Raw genomic sequence first — 23,102 nt, forward strand, 5'->3', positions numbered from 1 at the left:
TTTCCAAGTTCCATTGAGACAACCTACCAGAGCATTTTTCATGCAAGCTGGATATTTATTATATGAAAACATTTGAAAAAGCATTTTTGCTTTAATTATTATTTTCTCATTTCTGCTTTGTGTCTATTTTCTAAAAATGTTAGAGGTTAGAGTATGCTGCATTTGAAAAATGAGGTAAAATAGCTTGACCAGAATATAGGCATATGAGCAGCATAGTGGAACATCAGATTTATTGCAGTAGTGTTATGCAATAGTTCATCATAATCTGGGCAGTGCAGTAAAGAGATGAGAAACCGTTTTTGATAATGATTGAATGCCATGGTACGGTAATGGAGCTAATTTATAGTCAACTATAATATTAGTAACTGAAAGTATGCTGAATTTTATTAGTTCTGTTTTAAAAGCTTGCTACAGTGTTTGATTAGATTATATTGTTAGGCAGTTGGAATGTTTATTTGGTATGCCAGGCATGCTTTTTGTTAAAGATACTTTCAGAACTTGCATTTTCTTCATATGATTTTATCTTACGTGAAGATAAGAGAGCATGTTTACTGAAGGAATTTAATGCCATTTAAACATTATAATGTTGCTTGTTTGTGTGCCTTCTTGGTTGAATACAGATTAATTTGCAAAATTAACTGGAAAATAACTGCCTGTGCTGCAGTTCCATACAAAATATAATCATGCTTTTTATTATTTTTTGTAAGGGTTTTTTCCTATACATATGTGGGTGTAATTTTTTTTGTGAAAATAGGCAACTGCCTTTTAACAGATGGGAATATTTTACATTTTGATACTTTTTATATTAGTCTTGTTTGTTGTGTTTTAAGATGCAGTGTTGTTCGGCAACAATAACATTTGTTTATTTAAAGACTTATCATGCACACCAATAACTTTTTTTTTTTAATTCGAAAGCCTCCTTTTTGTTAAATGTTTCAGCCTGAGACTTGATAAGTTAATGGCAGTTACCTTGGCAAACTATAAAACAAATGAAGATGGATGATCCTTGACCTTAAAATTATTTTTGGCTGGACTGGGCATATGCAGCTGAAAGTGGAGAATTAATTGCTGTTCTTTTGGCAGCAAGCTTTGACAGGGTAGGATTTTAGTAAATACTTCCTCTGTAAAGGAAGTGACACATGCCCCATCTTCTGATTTGATTCTGAAGTCTTTCTAAAGCTCATTGGATTTGCATATATTTCTGATCAATATAATGTGATGTGATTACATGGCTGGTGAGATGAAGGAAGTTAGGAGACTAAGGGACTTAGCCAGCTAGGTTTGCCAGTGGAGCAAGGCAGGAAGATGGGGTTGTTTTTGTTTTGTTTTCCTCCCTGACTTGTAGGTACAAGGAAGAACCTACAAGGGGTAGGGGCAGCAGGTTTATATAATTTTTGGTAGTGCCCAGAATAGATCCAAGTCCTGACATCCCCGCACCTGTCCCCAAAGCCGATATATATAATGTAAAAATGGACTGGAAACAGTAAGCATTTAACAGTTTCCGTATACTGCACAATGTGGGGCTGGGGGGGGGGGAATGAGGATTTGGGGTGTGTGAGGGGGCTCAGGACTAGGGCAGAGGGTTGGGGTGTGGGGGGATGAGGGCTCTGGCTGAGGATGCAGGCTCTGGGGTGGGGCTGGGGATGAGGAGTTTGGGGTGCAGGCAGGCTGCTCCGGGGCTGGGGCCAGAGAGGAGGACTCCACAGTCCCCCCAGCCCTCTTCCCCTCTCCCCACCCCACCCTTCCATCAGCACACTCATCTGGCACCGTCACTGCACATGCTCCAGTGGGCCGGGCCCCTCTCAGGTCCATGAAGTCCCCTCGCTTCCCCTGTGGTGGGTGGGTGCCGGAAGGGGGGGGGGAGGGGGCTGCCATCACATGTGGCCTCCTCCCTTGCTGCAGCATGCTGCCTCTCATGGGGGATGGGGCTGCCCCTTGTCCAGCATGGGGCAGGAGTGGTGGTGGTGCGGGCGGGGAGGGCACGGATCATATGGTCGAACACTCACCTAAGCCCCAGCAGCTGCTCAGGTGAGGTCTAGACTCCGTCTCCCAGAAGCCCCCTTGGCATCGCCTCCTGGTGGGGGCCAGGGGAGGGGAGGGCTGCCAATCACGTGTGCACCTCCTCCCTCTGCGGGTGCAGCAGCCACCTCAGTCCGCTGCCGGTGCCGCTCTTGTGTTGTAGGCGGCAGCAGCAGCCACCGGCGGCAGTGAGGGGGCGCAGCATGGAGTGGCAGGGCAGCTGCCTGCTTGAGGCAGGGACACTCTGGGGCACGGCAGGGGGTGGAGGCAGGGGGACGCTCCAGGAGAGGCATGTGGGGGTGGCAGGCAGGGCTGGGAGAGAGACCCGGCTCTAAACATCGGTGGAGTCAGGCCCCCAGGCTCTTAATATTCCTGGAGTCCGGGCACAAGGGGCCCATATAACTCGCCGCTCCTAGCAAGGGGAAGAAAACGGCATGTCACCAACAGCACTGCTAGCTCTTCCGCTGCCCACACGTGTGGAGGTGCTGGCCAGACAGGCATCCTGACTCTGGAGGCTTCTACTCAGATCCTGGTCTTGACTTGCTGGGGATGTGGCCTGCAGGTGCCTGCCAAAGAAAGCCAGGCAGGCAGAGCCACCCAGTGTGAGAGGGGTCTTGGTGAAGTCCCTCAGGAAGCAGGTGAAGGAGAGTGGCTTATCTGCATAGCATCCAGTAGCATGAGAACTTCATCAATAGGATGCACATAGAGACAGCTGGGATGGAGGATGCCAGCCAACTAGAAAATACTAGCAGCCCCAGGGGAGGAAGGAAAACCAGCTGTTCTGCAGTGAGGAGACAGACTGCTTGCTGGATAGGACACTGTGTTTCATCCCCCATCCAGGTTCCCCATCCATTACAGCCAAGAACTGATATGCTGTACAGCCTCCATGCCTGAGAGGCTCCCAGCCACCACACCCACGAGGAGGAGACATAGGGTAGTGGCGGTCGGGGACTTCCTTCTGAGCGGGACAGAGGCATGCATCTGCTGACCTGACCTAGTGTCCCAGGAGGTGTGCTGCCTGACTGGAGCCCACATCTAAGATATCACAGGTTGCCAAGGCTCATCTATCCCTCTGACCACTACCCATGCACATGGGCTCTAAGATACTGCCAGGTATGACCTTGAGCAGCAGTGATTACAGGGCCTTGGCAGTGAGAGTGAAGGAGTTGGGGGCACAGGTATTCTCGTCCATCCTGCCCCTTGAGGGTAAGGGGCCAGGCAGGGGCGCACACATCCTGCAGATGAATGCTTGGCTACACAGATGGTGTTGATGGAAAGGCTTGGTTTCAGCTTCATTGACATGGGTTGCTGTTCCAGAAACAAGGACTGCTGGAAGAGATGGGGTCCACCTGACCAAGAAGGGGAAGAGCATCTTTCTGCACTGACTCACCAACCTTATGAGGAACGCTTTAAGCTAGGTTCAAAGGGGACAGATGACTGAAGCCTACAGATAAGCATAAAAACTGATGACCTTAGCAAAGGGTTAGATGATGGGGAGGAAATAGAAAATTACAATAGTCATAGGATCAACAAGAAGGAAAACAGTGGGGGAATCTCTTCCACATCTTAGATGTCTATACACCACTGCAAGGAGTGTGGCAAACAGGAAGAATTGGCAGTATTATTATGTAAGCTAAACTATTGCTTAATTGGCATCTCTGTATAAATCCAATGACTGGAATATTGGTATGGAGGACAGGCAAGGGGGAAAAGGGAGGATGTGTTGCATTATATATCAAGAATGTATAAATGTGTTCTGAAGTCTAGAATGAGGTGAGAGGCAGACCAGAGACTTTCAACTGGGTAGAGATAAAAGAGGAAAAAATATAGAGGTGATGTCATGGTAGGGGTCTACTATAGATCATCAAATCAGGCTGAGGAGGTGTATAAGGCATTTCTAGAACAAGTAACAGAAGTATCCAAAACGCAAGACCTTGTAGTAATGGGAGCTTTTAACCACCCAGACATCTGTTGGAAAAGTAATATACTAAAAAACAGTATCCAACAAGTTCTTGGAATGTATTGGGAACAACACATTTCAGAAAGTGGAGGAAGTAACCAGTTGGACAACCATTTTAGACTTGATTCTGATGAACAGGAATGAATTGGTTTTGAATCTGAAGTGGAAGGCAATTTGGATAAAAATGATCATGAAATGGTAGATTTCATGGTTCAAAGGAAAGGAAGGAGTGAGAGCAGCAGAATGACAGTGGTCTTCGTAAAAGTAGACTTTAATGAACTTTGAGAACTGGTAGGCAAGGTCTCATGGCAAGAAAATCTAAGGGAAAGAGTAGTTGAGGAGAACAGGCAGTTACTCAAAGTGGCAATATTAAAAGCACAACAGCAAATTGTTCCAATGTGAAGGAAAGACAGAAAGAATAGTTAGAGGCCAACGTGGCTCCATCAGGAGCTCTTTAGTGCCCTGAAAATCCAAAAGGAATCCTACAAAAAGTGTAAACAGAGACAAATTGCTAGCCCCATGAAATTCTTTTCATTTTTATAATTTTTCATTTTATGTTTTTGGAATTTAGTTTTATTTCATTTTATCGTGTGGGGGGCGGGGGGGGCAGAAGGGGGGATTGCAGAGTGAGCCCACTCTGCATTCATCCCACTGTGGTGTCTCTTGTTGCACAGGGCTGGGCCCAGCTCCCTGCTCCAAGTGTTGCAATCTGGTACATGGAGTCACAGCGTTTGGCCTGGCTGCCCCTCCATCATAACAGGGGAGGTGTTCAGGCCAAACCTGAGTGATTGTGCAACCTCGTACATCAGGGTGCAATTCCACTCACCCAAATTTGGCCTTGTTGCCCTCCCAGTCATGACGAAGGGGCAGATTGGTCAGTCCTGATTGGCACTGAGACCTCATGTGCCAGGTCACAATTCCCAGAGTGGGGAGCCAGACCCAGCCCCCTCACAGGATAGAAGCCTCAGAAGCCACCACTGTGGGTTAAGATTTTCATTTTATTTCGTTTTATAGGTTGTTGTTTGTTTTATTTTGCATTTGCAAAAAAAGAAAGGGCGGGGTCTCTACAAATTACTAAGGGTGAGTACAAAAACAATGACGTAGACATGTAGGAACAAAACCAGAAAGGTTAAAGCAGAAAGTGAGTTACCTAGTACAAGACATAAAAGGCAATGAGAAGAGGTTCCGCAAATACATTAGAAGCAAGAGAAAGATGAAGGAAGTGCAGGCCCATGATTTAGCAGGGAAGGAGAGCTAATAATGGGTGTTTGAAGCAAAACAGGCATTAATCTTCACTAATTAGGAAAATTGTGACCAGAACTTAACACAATTTAATATTATTAACAAGGTGAAAGGAACAAAATCCAAAATAGAGAAAGAACAGGTTAAAGAATATTTTGATAAGTGAAATGTATTCAAGTCGTCAAGGCCTGATGAAAATTTGTCTTAAGGAACTAGCTGAAACAATCTCTGATCCTTTAGCAGTTGTCTTTGGGAACTCATGGAGGATGGGTGACTGGACTGGAGGACAGAGGACTGGAGAAGGGCAAACGTAGTACCTATCTTTAAAAAGGGGAACAAAGAGGACTGAGTAAATTGTAGAATAGTAATCCTAATACCTCAAAAGATGCTGGAACAAATTATTAAACAATCAGTTTGTAAGGACCTAAAGCAGTGGTCCCCAGCCTTTTTCAGACGATGAGCCACGGAAGACTATGATGGCGGACGAGCATCCACTGAAATTCCGCCAACAAGCGGCGATGTCAATAGGCGTCACCGCCGCCAAGTAGCGTCATCCAGAGGCGTCGCCACCGAAATACCACCGAAAATCGGCAGCATTTCAGTGGCGACGCCTCTGGATGACACAGCTTGTCAGCAGCATTTCGGCGGATGCACTTAGATGCCCCTGCAGGCGCCATGGCACCCGCGGGCACCGCATTGGGGACCCCTGACCTAGAGGGTAATAGGGTTATAAGGAATAGCCAGCATGGATTTGTCAAGAACAAATGATGCCAGACTAACATTTTTTTTCCCCTTGGCTGGGTAACTGGCCTCCTGCATAGTGCAGATGCTGTAGATATGATTTTAGCAAGTCTTTTCACATAGTCCCACATGACATTCTCAAAGGCAAACTTGGGGAATGTGATTAAGACTAAATTACTATCAGATGGGTACATAATTGGTTGAAAGACCATACTCAAAAAGTAGTTATCTGGCTCTCTGTCAAACAGGGAGGACATATTTGGTAGGGTTCTGCTGGGGTCAGGTTTGGGTCTGGTATAATTAAATATTTTCATTAATGACTTGAATAATGGAGTGGAGAGTATGCTTATGAAATTTGCAGATAGCACCAGTCTGGGAGGGATTGCAGCACTGTGGAGGAAAGGATTAGAATTAAAAACTACCTTGATAAATTGGAGAATTGGTCTGAAATCAACCAGATGGAATTAAGTAAAGACAGTTGCAAAGTACTGTGCTTAGGAATTAAAAAAAAATCAAATGCACAGCTACAAAATGGGGAATAACTGCTAGGAGGTAGAGGCAGCTGGAGGGTATAGTGGTTCACAAATGAGCCAACAATGTGATGCAGTTGAGAAAAAAGGCCAATATAATTCTGACGGTATTAAGAGGAGTGACATATGTAAGACATGGGTGGAAATTGTTCTGTTTCACTCAGCACTGGCGAGGCTTCAACTGAAATATTGTGTCCAATTCTGGGCATCACACTTCAAGAAAGACTGGAGAGAGTTTAGAGGAGAGCAACAAAGGTACAAAACTTGACCTATGAGGAAAGGTTTAAAAAAAAAACTGGACATGTTTAGTCTTTAAAAAAAAAAAAAAAAAGGTTAGACCTGATAAGTCATCAGATATGTTAAGGGTTGTTATAAAGAGGATTGTGATAAATTGTTTTCCATGTCTGCTGAAGGTGAAACAAGAAGTAATCAGCTTCTTCTGCAGCAAGGAAGATGTGGGGGAAAGTTTCTAACTCAAGGCATAGTTAGCACTGGGATAGGCTTCCAAGAGAGGTGGTGGAATCCCCAACATTCTCACAGGTTTGCCAAACCCCTGTCAGGGATGATCTAGGTAAACTTGGTCCTGCCTTAGCGCAGGGGGCTGGACTAGATGACCTCTCAAGGTCCCTTCCAGCCCTACGTTTCTGTGTTTCTTTGTAGATTTGTTTTTTGAGATGTTTACATTTCTTTACATATAAACTGTATTTACTTATTTCTGTATCATTATGTTGGCATGTGTACTGTACACTTGTCATCATGAGAAGTGAATTAAATGTTTGTGAAATAGTTTAAAAATAGGAGACCTTTGCAGCCATCAGTGTAATTATACCAGAGTAAATGACACCCTTAATCAAATGGGGATTGTTGTTTTATTTGTAGTCTGCATACTGTGATTTGAATATAAATCCCAATACTGCTTGAAGGCATTGGAGAAGCTGCATGACAGAACTTGGCCTCACTAAACCTAGTATTCTTCTTTAGAACAATCAAAGAAATATCTGTGTTGGTTCATCCATTCCTGGCTTGTCTCCTAAGTAGTTGCTGAGGAGGGTTATGAAAGGACAGCGACAATTTGTTTAGGAGGAGATTTTCCAAAGGCACAGAAGGGCATTAGGTGCCTAATTATGCTGTTGAAAATCTCTCCCTTAATATAATATCATAATAGCATATATTCATATAGCAAGTTTGATCCAGAATGATGCCAAAGCTTTTTTATACTTTGTAAAATTTGCTTTAATTCCTACTTATGGAGAGCTTATAATGTCTGAGCAACAGGGGGAAGCTTGTGGCTGTTTGTGGGGTAGTCTGCTCTTCTAATGGACTGTTCTACTAACCAAGAAAAAAATTGCAATAGCCAGGTGGGGAGTCATGCCAAATTTAAGATAATCTTGGAGCCCTTTTTGGGGGGTCTCCCAAATCAGACACTCTGGAGTGTTTCAGATCTAGAATGAGCGGGTTGCAACACACTGTCAGGTAAGGGTTGCCTTTCTGCATAGAGAAATAAAATAAATGCTAAATAAGATGTTAATTTTTTTATTATTATTATCCCAGCATGCTGTTCCGGCCTTTTACATTCTAAGGCAGTGGTGGGCAACCTGCAGCCCATCAGGGTAATCTGATTGCGGGCTGTGAGACATTTTGCTGACGTTGACCGTCCGCAGGCACAACCCCCCCCCTGCAGCTCCCATTGGCCGCCTTTCCCGGCCAATGGGAGCTGTGGGAAGAGGTTGTCCGCCACTGTTCTAAGGTCTTTGGGAAAGGGACCACATCATCTTGTATGTCTGTATTGTGCTGTAGACATGCGGACTCACCCCTGCGGCGCCTCCTGCTGGTGACTTCCGGGAATTAGCTCATTCCCGGCTCTGGAGCACCCTCTGCAGGCTGGTGATCCACCTGTCCTCTGGCCCCCATGTCCCTCCCAGGATCCGGTGCCCCTTTATCTGGGGGTGCTGCCCCCTGGCAGTAACCCCTTAGTCTTAGGGTCTCCCCTCCCCGGGGAACCCCCACCCACTATTCCCACCTCGCCTCAGTATAAGGTTACTGCCAGTCATCGTCTAGCCCCCATGCCCTGGGGCAGACTGCAGTATCAGCCACTCATCACTGGCAAGGTTGGGTTTGGACCTGCTGCCTTTGCCTACCCCTGGGCTGCCCTCAGCAACCCCCAGTACCTATTGGCATTGTGCTAGGCCGCAGCCTGGGGCTTTCCAGGCTGGAGTTCCCCAGCCCTTCTGCCTTTCCCCAGCCCTACTCCACTCAGGTACCCTGTATCTAGCTCCTTGCAGCCAGGCCCTTCTCCCTCTACAGGCAGAGGGAGACTCTTTGCTCCTGGCTTCTTGGCCTTCTTATAAGGCCCTGTAGCTCAGTTTGGGGCGTGGCCCCAGCTGTAGCCAATTCCCCCAATCAGCCAGGGTTTGGACCTAAAAGCTGCTTTCTCCAGCCACAGCCCGTTCCCAGGGCTGTTTTTAACCCTTCAGGGCAGGAGCAGGGGACCACCCTGCTACAGGTGCATATAACAATGGGGCTTTATCGTGATTGTACTTTCTGGGTGGTGTTGTAAAATAAACATTAAACAGTAATAAATGTAATCACATAGGGCATGCACAAGAGCTTTATACCAGATAATACGTGTGTTGTTTTTTTGTTTTGTTTTTTTTTAAGAAGGCTTTGGTAGAAAATTTTCCCAGAATTTATGGGTGGGATTTTAAAAAGAATTTAGCATTGGCCTAATTCAGCACCCATTGTAGTTAATGGGAGTTTTACCATTGGCTTCTTTGGGAGCAGAATTAGACAAAAGCTGAGTGGTCTTGAAAATCCTGGTCTATATTTTTAAGATATTTAATTTTGGAATAACATTTTGCACAGTTAGAAGAGGGCTATATAAATTGTGCTTACTAGAATAGCTTATACATTATTTTTAAAGAAAACAAAGACATATTCTGAGGTCAAGGTTTTCAATGCTGACCTCTGTGATTTTAGGTAACCCAACTTTAAAAGGCCTTAATTTTCATAAGGCTCAACCTGTCACTGAAAACCTGGCCCCTTTAAGGTGTCTGAAGTTGGGCACCTCAAATCAGTAGTCAGCTTTGAAATTCTTGGGCTACATATATATTTAACATCTAAGAAATTTCTGTATAGGCTGGTTTACACTGACAACTTACATCAGTATAGCTGCATCTCTCAGGGGTGGGATTAGCCACAGTGAGGGAGAACCATTGCTGTAGCGAGTGTCTACGCTGAAGCACTACAGCGGCGCAGCTGCAGCTATGCTGATTAGTGTTTAAGGTGTAGACATAGCCTCAGTGAGGAGCTAATACCCCCATAAGGGCTGCGTGACAGTAGCACATGGTCAGATAGCAGAAATGTGAACAACATTCAACTTTGTGTGCACTGTAAAAATATTAAGAGCAGCAATTAAGGAATTAATTCAAAAGTTTCTTCCCTGTAGGGTGGCTGATGGCAGTAAATTGCTGATGTGTGTGTATTTATATGGCTCCATCAGTATAGCAACTGAGCTGCTCAGAAACATTAATGACTTTATCCTTACAACAACCCTATGAGGTATGGAAATATTATCTGTGTTTTACAGATTGGGAGCTAAGGCACAGAGAGATTGCCACTTGCCTTTGGTCACACTGGGAATCTGTGGCAGACATGGGTACTAAAGTCTGATATCTTCAAGATCCAGTCTAGTGCCTGGGTCTTTTTTTTCTCCCCCCGCCCTCTGTGTGTTAGTCCTTCCATTTCTCTCATTGGACTGCTTAGTCAAGAGCAGTTACTTCCTCCCTCACCCTGCTCTCTGTGTGTAGAGAGCTCTGTGCTGCTGGTGTGCATCCTGCTTATATTGTTATAAGGATGACTACTTCCCACTGCAGTCCATTCCTGCTTTTGTCTGCACTGTGGGATCCCAGAAGAAGTCTGAAGTAACACCTCTGTGTGAAACTTAGCAGGTCTACAGAGTCACTTGCCACTGGGGAGTGGAAGTAGCAACAAGAGTTTCCATAGATAGGTGGGTGTTGTGGTGCTAGAAGAGTTTGTGGAATGCTAGGAGGATTTGTCATGCCTCTTTTAAGTCCACAGGAACGTTGCTATTGACTTCTGTGGGGTCAGGTTTTCACTCAGCGCACACATGGCTTTTCTGGGTTAACAATTTCTGCACCCTCCGGCCATTATAATTCCCTATGTTCTGGAGATTTAAAGTTCCCAGAGCATGAACTCTTCATCAGCTATCCTCTCTTTATAGTGATTTTATGAAGCAGTGGAGTGCTTGCAATATGGGGCCAAAAAAGGCATTTCAATTTGATCAAACTGTTTCCAGTCAACAAAAGGTAGCATGAGAGAGATTCTTTCCTGAAAAATAGAAAACATACATCATACATATGTGTATTGGATATTTAATTATATACACATATGCATAGAGTGGGTGTGTCCGTGTATATTTGGCAGAGAGAGTGAATATTGTGGAAGCACCATTTGCAGATCTACACTTAAATTTGAGTTGAGTCATCTTTGTTGTGTGTGAAAAATAAAACTTAGCCTTCCCAAAATTGTAATGCTTCGTGGAATAATTTTTCTGAAACCTTACAAGTAAATCTACTAATATGTTTGAGTTAAAATTAAGTTAAAAATGAGTCTTGTAAAAATTTAGCACTAGATGTCAAACATTTGTGTGTGTGCCTGCTTCATTATCTTAGTAACAGGATAACATCGTCTTTAAGCTTCCCTTATTGCTAACTCATTGAAATATCCTGCATGGGCTACATTTGAAGAACTTTTGGTTTTGGACTGTTTGGACTGTTTCTCTTTCAGCAGTGCTGGCTAATTAATTTTCAAAGAATTCTAAAAAGTATCCCTGTCTTTCAAATTCCTGCCATTTCCCATTATTCACAGTGAAACTGAAGCCACAGGCTGTCCTTTTCAATGATGGTCTCTGCCTCTTTCACCTGCTCCTCAGTGTGTTTCTCTCCACTAGAGCTCTGCAGGAAGTGGTTTACCTGTCCCATAAAGGTTTTGACAAGTCAAATTTGTTTCCTTCCCAAAACAATACAAAAAGTTGAAATCACAATTTTTAACTGACCATCAAAAAAAATTGGTCAAAATATTTCATTTAGGTAATTTTTGAAACATTTCATTTCAATTTCAATCTTTTTTAAAAAAAGGTATCTTTTATTAGTATACAAATTAACTAAAATTTCAAAAAGAAAAGTAACTTCAAATAAAATTAAGCTTCTTGTTTATAAAATGTTGTAACAGGACAGTTCAACATTTTTTGAAACTTTTTTTCCCCAAAAAATTTTGAACTGGGAGATTAATCAAAACCAACCCTTTCCTCTGAACAGTTTCAGTTTGGAGGAATCAACATTTTTTTAGTAAAAAACTGTTTCTTCAGAAATTTCCCAACTAGCTCAATGCTCCTTCTCCTCCTCCAAATGAAGGAGGCTACTCTCTTGCCTGTGTGCAGCTTGGCTTCAGTCTCATATGGTATGAACATCTCAAGGTATAGAAATCTGGGATCACTGTGACGTACCAGGGTACAATCCAGACCAGTGAGGGGCTGTGTCACCCCTGCCCTGCAACCTTAGGTGCCTTACAATGCCTTACAGGTAATAGCTTCCAGCTGGACCACCCCCAAACAGCCTTCCAGCATGCAGTTCACACCCTGAGTGTCTGTGTGTAACTACAGCCTGCCAGCCACAACTGGGTTACATGCTGGCTCTTGCCAGTCTGGATAATACTGCAAGGTGACCCCTGGACTTTCCCCAGAAATGTATGTCTTGCATTGCCCAGCCTTCTCCTGGACAGTGCAAATATATTAAGTTCATTATTCCTTTAAAGAAATAATATACACCAGTTTATCACCTGAAATGGGGTTATGCAGACACTTTAAGTTAAACACACTGGATTAGATAAAACAATGACACATTTATTAACTAACTACAAAGAGATTTTAAGTGAGTACAAGCAATGAGGCATAAAAGTCAGAATTCAAAGCAAAGTTTCTCACCACATGCGTCCAACAGCATTACTGAACAAACGTGCGGGTCAGGACTCCTCTCACAGAGTCCAACAGCTGTTACCTTTATCTTCTCAGGTGGAGAGAATGAGATGGGCAGAGAGAAAGAGGAGTGCCTTGGGGTGTTTGCCCCTCCTTTTTATAGTTTCAGCCCCTCTTTGAAAACCTTTTCCGGGTGAGAACCAAGATACAGGGGGTCTGGTGGATGAAGAAGACGTCATGCTGTTTCTTTGCTGAGTTGCAGATCTTTGTACCTGCCCTCCTTTCTTGCCAAAGAATGGCTACTTGATAGGTGATAGCTTTGTTGATACCTCACTGGGGGCATCAGCTTGCCCTTTGTCTTAAAGAAACTAGTTTAGCCACTTCCTAGACTTATCTGGGAAACACACTTCAATCATGATTTCAGCTTATGTTCATAACTTTACAAACATGTTGCTACATGCATTTTAGCATGATATTACTGATTAACAAATTGATATTTCAAATGATATCTCACAAGACATGTCATGTACAAAGATTATTACAGTAGTGTGTAGGATGTGAATACAAGGGCGCATTCTGTCACAATCAAAAACACTAAAATGCCGTAATCATAATCATACAATTATTGCATGGTGTCACTATAGAGCTGAGTTAAGGTTGTTGAGGTTCTTTAACTGTGTATTTGCACATCTTACTGTGTCGGACTTATTTTAAATTTAACCTTACCTGAAGTTCCTGGGTGCGTTTACTCTCAGCCCTAACTCCATTTTATCCTAGTTTTTGTCTGTGAATGTTAAGGAGCACTATATCTTGTTACATCATGTCCAATTTGTATCACCAAGGAGTAACAGTATAATATTTACTGACTGTTTGAGAATGTGAAGATTCCTATCAGTCTGTACAGAATATCCCAATATGCATTTAACAGAGAGATTTACTGTAGGTCTGTCTCTTTTCTGCTACATGAATTTATTAGAATCCTTGAGGTCAAGGTCAGAAGGGATCCGTAGGTCATTTAATCTGACCTCTTGTATATCAAAGGCCACCAACACCAATCAGCACCTGCACACTACACCCAATAACCAAGCTTTACTGTGGTATCACCAATGATTTTGCAAGATCCTCTTTTAAATTGTATTTTTAAAATAAATAAAACACTGACATATTATTAAAGCAAAATCTTGTAAATGTTGTATTGTAGCCAAACTAGGCTTGACAAAACAAAACCAGAAATCTGCAAAGCAAGCCCAAATGTTATTTATAATATACTGTATCACAGTCAATTGTTTGATATGGCAACATTACTTCTGATCTTCTGCATAGAGCAGCATTCTGACAGTTACTTGGTATACTATTTATTCTCTCTTCCACTTACCTTGTTCCTGTTCACAAGTTGCTTAACAGAGGCTTGGAATGTTTTTTAAAATATATTTTGGTTACCCAGCTCGAACAAGAGAAATTTAATGTAAATTGGACTTGCAAAGCATGACAACTCCCTATTTTGTTCCAATTTAGATTAAAATTATTTTTATTTTCCAGTATGTGGTTTAGTATTTTTTTTCTCTTAAGTAGTAACAAAGAAAGATGACTCAAGTCAACATCCGTTGTTAAGTTGAGACTTTCATTGCCTCTTCTATGTTACATAGATTTGAAAGAGCTGATGTCACTTTGTGCATCCGATGTGCAAACCATATCTTGGAATGTGGGTGCCTATTTCCATACTGTGATGAGTATGTCCACAGACCCATAATTGATAAAATGTTACACTTGGTCCCAGGTGGGGAGGTAATTTGAAGTGCTTTCCTCAACTATCCTTGGCATAATTCTATTTTTTTTTGAAAACTCTGTTTTTACTAGGATTTTCCCTTTTTAAAATAAATAATCTAGGAACTGGTATAACTGTTAATTTATTAGTGAACAAGTTACACTGTCTTGCAACTTCCTAGTCTGTACTCTTCCTCCATTTTCAGTAAGTGCTAGGATATGTTGAGTTGCTGTTCCGATGACCGGGAGATCGCTGAGCAATGTTTGGTCGCTAAGTTGATGGCATTCATCATGAATTCATAAGTGGGCCCCGTGAAGGCTGCCATCTTCCAGACTGGTATGGAGCAGATGCAGCTTCATGCGACTTGTGGATACCCAGCTGAATACAGTGATGTGGTGCATTATGGGAACCTTTAAGTCATCTCCAACACCATGCCTACCTGTTTTGTCTAACATCGCTCCTCCTTTGATACACCGAACTGTTGCGACATTCTGGAAAGCTCAGTGAATGCAGGAAAAGAGATGTCTTCTTATTCACCAAGACTTTGACAGTGCCCTCCCCCCCCCCCCCCACCACCACACACAGCGTCTTAAGTCCTGCAAGCCTTTCTGGGAACATTAGTTTAGCCTCATACAATCAGGCTATGACCCAGGAGGAGGCTTGGAAAGCAGATTGGACTAAACAAGACTTTAAAAATAAGCACCTTGTGGCTGGTTCCATGCAGAACGTTCCTGGGTTTGACCTTCCGCAATCATCTTGGTCAACTCTGAACCGAATTTGAACCAACCACGGTAGATGTGGATATCTAATGCACAAATGGAAAATCAAGGACTCCCCGGTGTGCAAGTGTGGTTCCCCACAACCGGCTATCGAACATATCACTACCTACTGCCCAATTTATAAATATGAAGGAGGCATTACTGCAATAAATTCTGCTACTCCTGATGTAGCCATATGGCTCTGATCAACTGCAGGTGAAATTGTAGTTGCTCTATACCTGCCATATGAAAGAAGCAGTAAATGCTAGTAGAGCATTTTGGTTGCAACTCCCAGACCCTTGTGAGCTTAGACAGTTCCTGTGAACTTTCCTCTACTGCAAGTCACTAAGTGAGAATCTGTTAATGGCATCTCGTGGAAATTCTATTGGCATTCTTAAATTGTAATCTTGTTGAGTCAGGGACCCTCTTTTTGGTATACGTGGGTGCAGTACCTATCATAAGAGGGCCTTCATCCTTGGTTAGTGGCTTCTAGGTGTTACCATAATACAGACGACAATCTGCTTATGTAGCTACAGGACCTGCTGATTGTAACATCAGTTTGAAGTCTCTAGCTCCTTTTGGACTCCTCAGTGCTTTTGGATACTCAAATATACACTGAAAAAGGCTCACTTAGAGCTGGGAAGAAGACTGTGCTCCATTCTATTGGACATAGATATGTCTATAGTAATCCCATATACTGTGTGACCTCCACGGATGCTCATTTAGTAACTCATGATGGATCTATATCCAAAGCCTATGGAAGTAATTCGAGAGATTCCCAGTGTTTTCAAATGGGCTTTGCATCACACCCTATGTCTAGGAATGAATCCACACACCTTGAAAAAACTTTAACTAGTACAAAATGCGGCATTCCATTTACTTAGTAGCACTACCTTGGTGAAAGTGAGTGAAGGTGGGGGAGAGTGACTGATGGGGGGGGGATGGAGTGAGTGGGAGCATGGCCTTGGGGAAGGGGACAGGGCAAGGGCCGAGCAGCTCGGCTTGGGTGTCCCCAAAAATTTTTAAATCAAAATGGGGGTCCTTTGGTTGCTACAGTTAGAGAATCGCTGGTGTAGTACTTAGACACTGGAAATGATGGTCAGGTTTAACTTACGTCTTCTCTGTATACATCCATAGGGCATTTAAAAATCGGTATTCTCATAAATGCAAATGTCTATTGGCTCCATTTCACACATTGTCCTTGGTTATGAAATTTACAGAAAAGATGTAGACTAAGTTAGTTGTAATATTTTCAAATAATGTATTTTATGGTACAGTGTACACAACTAACAAATAGACGTCACTGTTTGCTTATACTATAGTTGTATATGTGAAGAATACCAATCCCTTTTAGTTTTAATATAACTAAAGGAAACTTCTGTGAAATTTTATTTTAAGAATCACACCCAGTATAATTTTATTTAAAAGTAAAATTAAATGTTGCTCAGTGTATCAAATTTGGAAAGTATTGCATAACAACGAAGAAGGTTAATACATTGCTTAATTTAGCAAAATGGCCTTCCAGAGAAAAATACTAAGCTTGTCAAAAATAGATAGATAAATTGAATTATGATTCCACTGTTTTGCTGAATTTCATATTATCTGTAGTTTTAGTTTTACATATTGTTTATCTCAAATGTTGTGCTTCTTTCTCTGACCAACGGATAGGGTGACCAGGTATCCGGTTTTTGACCGGAACACCCAGTCGAAAAGGGATCCTGGCGGCTCCAGTGTTGACCGGGCCATTGACTGTCTGGTTGGCGACACTGCGCAGATGGGCTGGCAGGCTCCCTGCTAGGCTCTGCATCGCTCGTGGGAAGCAGCTGGCATGTCCCCTCCCCACCCCGGCTCCTATGCGTAAGGGCAGCCAGAGGGCTCTTCACACTGTCCCCACCCCAAGCACCGCCCCTACCGCGGTTCCCAGCCAATGGGAACTGCAGGGGCAGCGCTTGTGGATGGGGCAGCATGCAGAGCCGCCTGGCCGTGCCTCTGCGTAGGAGCCAGAGGAGGGATATGCTGCTGCTTCCGGGAGCTGCTTGAGCTAAGTGCTGCCTGGAGCCCCACCCCGGAGCCCGCATCCCCAGCTGGAACCCTCACCCCCTCCTGCACGCCAACCCCCTAAGCCAGCCCAGTGAAAATGAGCATGTGAATGAGGGTGGTGGTGGGGAATTAAGTGAGTGGGGGTGGTGCCGCGGAGAGGGGGTGGGGCCTTGGCGGGGTCTCAGGAGGGGCAGGGTAAGGGTGTTTGGTTTTGTGTAAGAAGAAAGTTGGCAACCCTACTAATGGAAGTTGGTCCAATAAAAGATATTACGTCACCCATTTTGTCTCTCTAACATAGGAATTAATTTTACATATTTTTATATAACTGGTTTGAAAACCTATATAATTAAAGGAAAACTATATGTAAAAAGTAAGCCAAAAATACATCCAGTATACTGACATGTACAGCAAAATCTTTCTCTAATGACAGATGTATTAAATTTTAGTGTGGTTGTAAGGTCAAAACAATCTTTTGATTAGTACCAATTTGAGAAGTCTTAAAATCTGTTAATTATATTTTTATTATCATTTTAAACAATAGTAATAGAAATTAAGTATGTATTTAATTATAAGTAATAAAAATGCAAAACTTGTTCCCAAATCACTACAGTCAAAAACCTGCAAGCAGACTGTAAAAGGTGATAAACTGCACTTTGGTTTAGCCTTAGGCATTAAGCATCATGAACTGTTGTAGTTGTCTTATTATAGTTAACACTGCATCCTTAAAAAAGAACTAGTAATTATATATATAAAAAGAGAGAGAGACACCCCCCCCAATGTGATAGATAGATAGATTATATTGGCAGATTGATTGATATAGAGCTAAATAATGTTTTAGTGCTGGGTCAGAATAAGACACAACAGTAAAATCAAGAGCCTTTGGAGTTAAGTCACAGAGTTCTTGTTATAGTACCCTTTTGCCTATGCATTACAGTATTTTGCTTTTTTATTTAATTTTAAAGATTGCTTGATGGTTAACCAGCCATCCCTCGATTTTACCTATTTGCCCATGTCCTGTGAGTAGGCCAGGTATTGAAATAGGAGACTTGTGCTCCACTAAGCACTCAGATCACACTTTTCTATACTTCAATAATCTGCTACTCAGAACCAAGGAAATAATGGGTACTGTGCAATGGATGGCACAGCATTAACTGGCTGTCATCACATGAACATGTGTAACCCAAAATAAATATTGTAAATCTCTTTTAGGTCTACCAGTCTGGACAGCAGTCATTTCATTGTTTGCACTCCTAGGATTAAGATATCTTTTGGATGGAACATAATAGCAGTCCATGTTTTACATATAACAAAACCCAGACAAATGGCTAGCAGTTTTGAAATCTCTTTTTTTAAATGAAAACCTGGGTCATCATTGGCAGCATAAATGCCCTCAATAATATAGATGGGAAACAACGTAAGAAAGCCATAGGGCAGAATTTGTGAGTGAAATGTAAGCTAAACCTTTTGGTATAACAAAAGGGAGCCCTTCCCCCATATTGTTTGATACTCTTGTATTTGGAAACATACTTTAAAAATGAATTTTTTGATTTGAAAATACAACAGGTGGCTTCTACATTGCTTTTGATGATACAGAAAACATTTTTTTATGTTAAATAAGGGTTTTTTTTGAATGAAGCACTAGACAGTGGGTTATTGTAATATCTTTGTGGTCCCAATCACACTTGCCCCCGAACTAGACATAATTAAACAATTTCACTTGATATCTGTGGTGGCAATATTGTGAATGACTGCAGGTTCTGTTAAGAAAAAATGTATAGTGAAAGTACAATTTCTGTACCTTCTCATAATCTTTTTGGTTATACTTTCTCACAAAAGAATTAAAGTTGTTCCTGAATCTGTGATATAGGTGCACTGTAGTAATATGTATATAATCTTTTTTCATGTATGTCACAAATTGATATCTAGATTGTTCAGCCATCTAACTGCTGCCTCATCAAGGGTAGCAAGGTGTTGCAGTCTTCTGACTGTGCACTTCTAATTGTTTGACGGTCTGCAGCGCTGCTCCATAGTCATGCTGTGAAAACTGGGCCAAGCATTTCTACATTGTGGCTGCCATTCTTGCTGTTCCCATCAGCAGCCTATTAAGTCTGGTCCAGGATCTGCGTTCCGGATTGCAAAAGGCAATGTAAGTTAGGGATTCTGAAATTCATCAGCATACCTGGCTCTCTATCCCAGAGTTGCTGCCACTCTGCGAGGACATAGCTGTTGGCCCCAATGTTCTGTTGTTCATCTGAGATTGGCACTAGGCCGTTAGCCCTGGACATGAATGTTTGTCACAAAAGGGTGTTTCGAATTCAGTTGTGGCAAGGCAGCAGGAACTGCAAATGTCGGTGTTTTCTTGTGGAGGTGGCCAGATCTTATAGGAAGTGTGTATTGCTTATTTGCCCCCATTGGAACCATTGTTAGCCTTGCATGTAGCAGGCTGTTTTCATCTACCATAGCCCTTCATGTGGTTTTAAGGGAAACAGCATCTCATCAAAGTTCTGAGGAAGATGTGAGTCAACAGGTATACATTTTATGTTCATTGGTGGCTAAGACAATCACTAATGGCATGAGAGGCTGTATTCAGTTCCATATCAAGACGCATATGCCAACTTCTGTCCCAAACTGCTCCACAATATTCTATTGGAGCAAATACCAGTACTAGGATTGAGGTTTGTAAAACATTTGCCTGTGCTCCCCAGGATGTCCCGGCTAGCTTCTAGATCAAGGAAGTATGGGAGGTGATCTTTTTCTTCACTTATTCTAGATAGGACCAATATGTTAGAGTGTGGTCCAGTTTCACTCCTAAGTAAGTGTCAGCTGGCTGGAAAGGGAGTGAACATTCTCAACACAGCCTGTATGGGTTGGATGGCTGGGCAGTTCTTCAGATAGAAGGTTATGGCCACTGTTTTAGACTCACTTAATGTAAGTCTCTGCTGACGAAGGCAAGTGGCCGGAGTATTCATGTCCTGGATGAGCGGCTCTTCAGTATTGTGTGGTGGTTTACTACATCAGCAAATTATGTTATCTACATATATGCACTTATCAGCCTTAGTTGTTGTTAGATCATCAGTGCATATGTTGAAAAGGAGAAGAGGTGGAACAGATCCTTGCATTATGGAGATGACTAAGTTCGCTGACTGTCTCCAGTTTGCAAAATGAAGCTTTGATTCGTTATCATTTCCATAATGAACCACACCATGGTATTGCAAGAAATAGTCTGCAACAACTTGCTGGCCAACAGTATCATATGGAGGTGACAGATCAACCAGAACGGCACCAACTTTCTTGCCCTTCTCGAAGGCATCTTCCATGTCTTATGTTAGGCAGATGACTTGATCTTGGTTATGCAGTCCTTGTCTGAAGCTAGACTGAATGAAGGGCAGTGTGGTTCAGTAGCCTTATTGATATGCATCAGGGTCAGTCTCTCGATAGCTTGTACGTGACATAAAGGAGATAGGTGGTTCCATAGCTCTTGAGGTTTTCCAGGGATTTTCCTGGTTTCAGAATGTCTACGAACTTTGCCCTGCACCAGATTTATGGGATGCAGTTATCTTGGAGACATTGGTTGAGGAACCAAAGCAGACAGCTTTTGGTCCTAGGTGAATTAGAAACTCCATATTTATATAATCCAGGCCTAGAGCCTTTACTGTTTTCATAAGGTTTATGGCCTAGTCCCTCTTTGTCTGAAAAAGGAACCCTCAAGTTCAAATCCACACTAGGAGCCTCCCACCTCTCTGTATTTCAGTTTTGTCTGCACAGCTGAAAGACTTACCCAAGTTCTGTATATGGCCATTAGCCACTAGCTGGGTGTGATGATGATTGTGGTGACTGGAAAACTCTCTTTTTTGCTGAGGCTGGAATCTCCAGAAAATCTTTTGATGGTCTGCTACACTTTTTGGCTAGAATGAATAAAGTACGTCTTTGTGACTTTCTCTCACCATCAATCATGCCTGGTTTGAGCCAGTAATGGATTGAGTTCCTTGCTCTTAGTAACAGCAGATTTGAATTCCTTGTAGAGAGTAATTGCCTCTGGCCACACAGGAACATACTGTCAGTGATAGCTTCTAGGGCAGAGGTTCCCAAAGTTTTTTTTTGCTGAGCCCCTTTGGGAGATTCATATCCCATGTGCACCCCCCGTTTCTAAGAGACAGTATGTCCATGGATGTGTGGGGTCCAGGACCCCATTCTGGCCAGGATGTCCTAGTGCTCCGTACCCTGCAACAATCCCTTGCCTAGAACTTTCTTCAGGTGGGTGGCCCCATCAGAATGCAGTCTGGCTGCGCCCCCCTTCGTGCCCTTGCCCCTGAGAACCTCAGAATCACTCACAGGTTGCAGGCTCCTCTGGCCCTGATGTTATCCCTGGCACACACGCACAAGAGCCTGTGCAGGCAGGGAGGAACTAGCTCCCAAGGGACAGCATGCGTATCAGCCTCTAAGAGGCCAGTAAGCTGGAAAGCCCCCCTCCCTCCACACATACGCTTCCTACATAGGGAGAGGCCGTGCCCCTCACTACTCATCTCTCTTTCCTTCTTGTTCTTCTGGCCTCACAGCAGGAACTGGAGCAGGAGACTCAACTGGTGAGAGGAATTCTTATTTTATCAACAATATTTTGAAGAAACAAGAAAAAATTCTTAACCAGTCAGGTCTTTGCATCCCCCACCACCCCGATAACCTCATAGTTCCCCTTGCCCCCCATCTTGAAAATCAGTGCTCTAGGGATCAGTTGTTTTAGCAGCTGCTTGAAGTAATTTGCAGAAGTTTGATAGGAGTTGTTTAATATTGCTTGGACATGTGAAGTTCATGGCCAGTTCACTGACTGACATCTCTAGTTCTGCTTGAAAGACCTCCCACTGAGCTTTCTGATAATTCCACTGGGCCTTCTGTAAGCTGTTTTGTTGTTGATATCCACAGGCCCGTGGTGATCAAAGAGAGCCCATGCTGAGACTTTGGGAAAGCTTCAAGCACCTTCCACATTTGACCACTGGAACCAGTTGCCTGGAAGATGAAAAGACAATGGTGGATGAAGAGCCTGTTACCCATCTACTACTGTGAAAGCTTGGCATTTGCTTTGGATCATAGAGGAGCTGTAGGTCAGCGACTGAAGTCCACTCCATTAATCACTCTCCGTCTGTGTTGTTGTCAGGGTATCACAGATTGACATAGTGGGAATTGAAGTCACCACAGTAGATGGAAGATCCTAGAAAGGTGGGCAGAGCAGGGTTTGGCTAGTTAACTGATGGAGGGTTGTAGATGTTAATCAGAATAGGTTTGTTTACCTTTATTGCCTGCCATTCTACGAAGTCATTTGGACCAGATGTCTAGAACTCTGCAGGAGACGCAAACCACTGCATGGAAGGGACTCCTGTTTGGGAGCATGCAAGCCGCTTGTGAACACTAGCACGACCAGGGACTGCTGCTGGTGAGCCTAGTGCCGGCCCCAGTGGGCAGGGCTGGGGGTGGTACAGCCATGCCAGAGGAGCTGCCTGGGCTGGGCGCTGGCTCCTGTGAGTGGCGGCCTGACGTGCTGCTGCTTTTGCCGCTGCGATTCCTGGTAGAGCCCTGCAGCATCTCAGATATCCGCTTTATATCCATGGATATCCGCATCTCTGAATATAAATTTGTATCCGCGGAGGGCTCTACAGATGTTGACATAGTGACAACCTTTCTCTAAGATGGTATCCCAGACTGCTTGTGATAGTGATGACCCATGACGGTGTAGCCTGCAACTGGAAGCTGCACATCTCCTGAAGCAAGATAATATGTGTTTCAGTGTTTGTAACTAAGTGGAGCAGGATAGCTCTTTTCACTGCCGATAGCTCCTCCGTATTAAAATGCAACATCTTTAGAAACAACCCCATGTCTAGGGTTTCTGGTGCTGGCCCTGAAAAGGGCCCCATTAGAGGATAGCTCTTTCAGTCTGATTATCATTTAAAACATGAGCCTATGTTTTTTCGGTCTGCTTTCATTTTGGTTGATGCTACTCACGAAGCGACGCCATGAGATGGTAATAGACATTTGTTCACTGTGCATCTAATGATACCTCATATAA

The 23,102-nt window shown here is 43.2% G+C and overlaps 1 protein-coding gene across 11 annotated transcripts in view; it reads left to right on the top strand.

Moving 5' to 3' along the window:
- The window catches only part of HIVEP1 (HIVEP zinc finger 1), a 180,392-nt gene that overhangs the window by 57,364 nt on the left and 99,926 nt on the right, over window positions 1-23,102 (top strand). Inside the window, exon 2 of one of the 11 annotated variants that reach the window (XM_039522223.1) lies at window positions 21,965-22,143. The exons of the other annotated variants lie outside the window; for them this stretch is intronic. Coding sequence (XP_039378157.1) covers window positions 22,056-22,143 — 88 coding nt within the window. The 5' untranslated portion in view covers window positions 21,965-22,055. The remainder of the gene's footprint in view (window positions 1-21,964; window positions 22,144-23,102) is intronic. 11 annotated transcript variants of the gene reach the window in all.

Source organism: Mauremys reevesii, linkage group 2 (assembly GCF_016161935.1).
Source record: "Mauremys reevesii isolate NIE-2019 linkage group 2, ASM1616193v1, whole genome shotgun sequence".
Taxonomy (NCBI): Eukaryota; Metazoa; Chordata; order Testudines; family Geoemydidae; genus Mauremys; species Mauremys reevesii.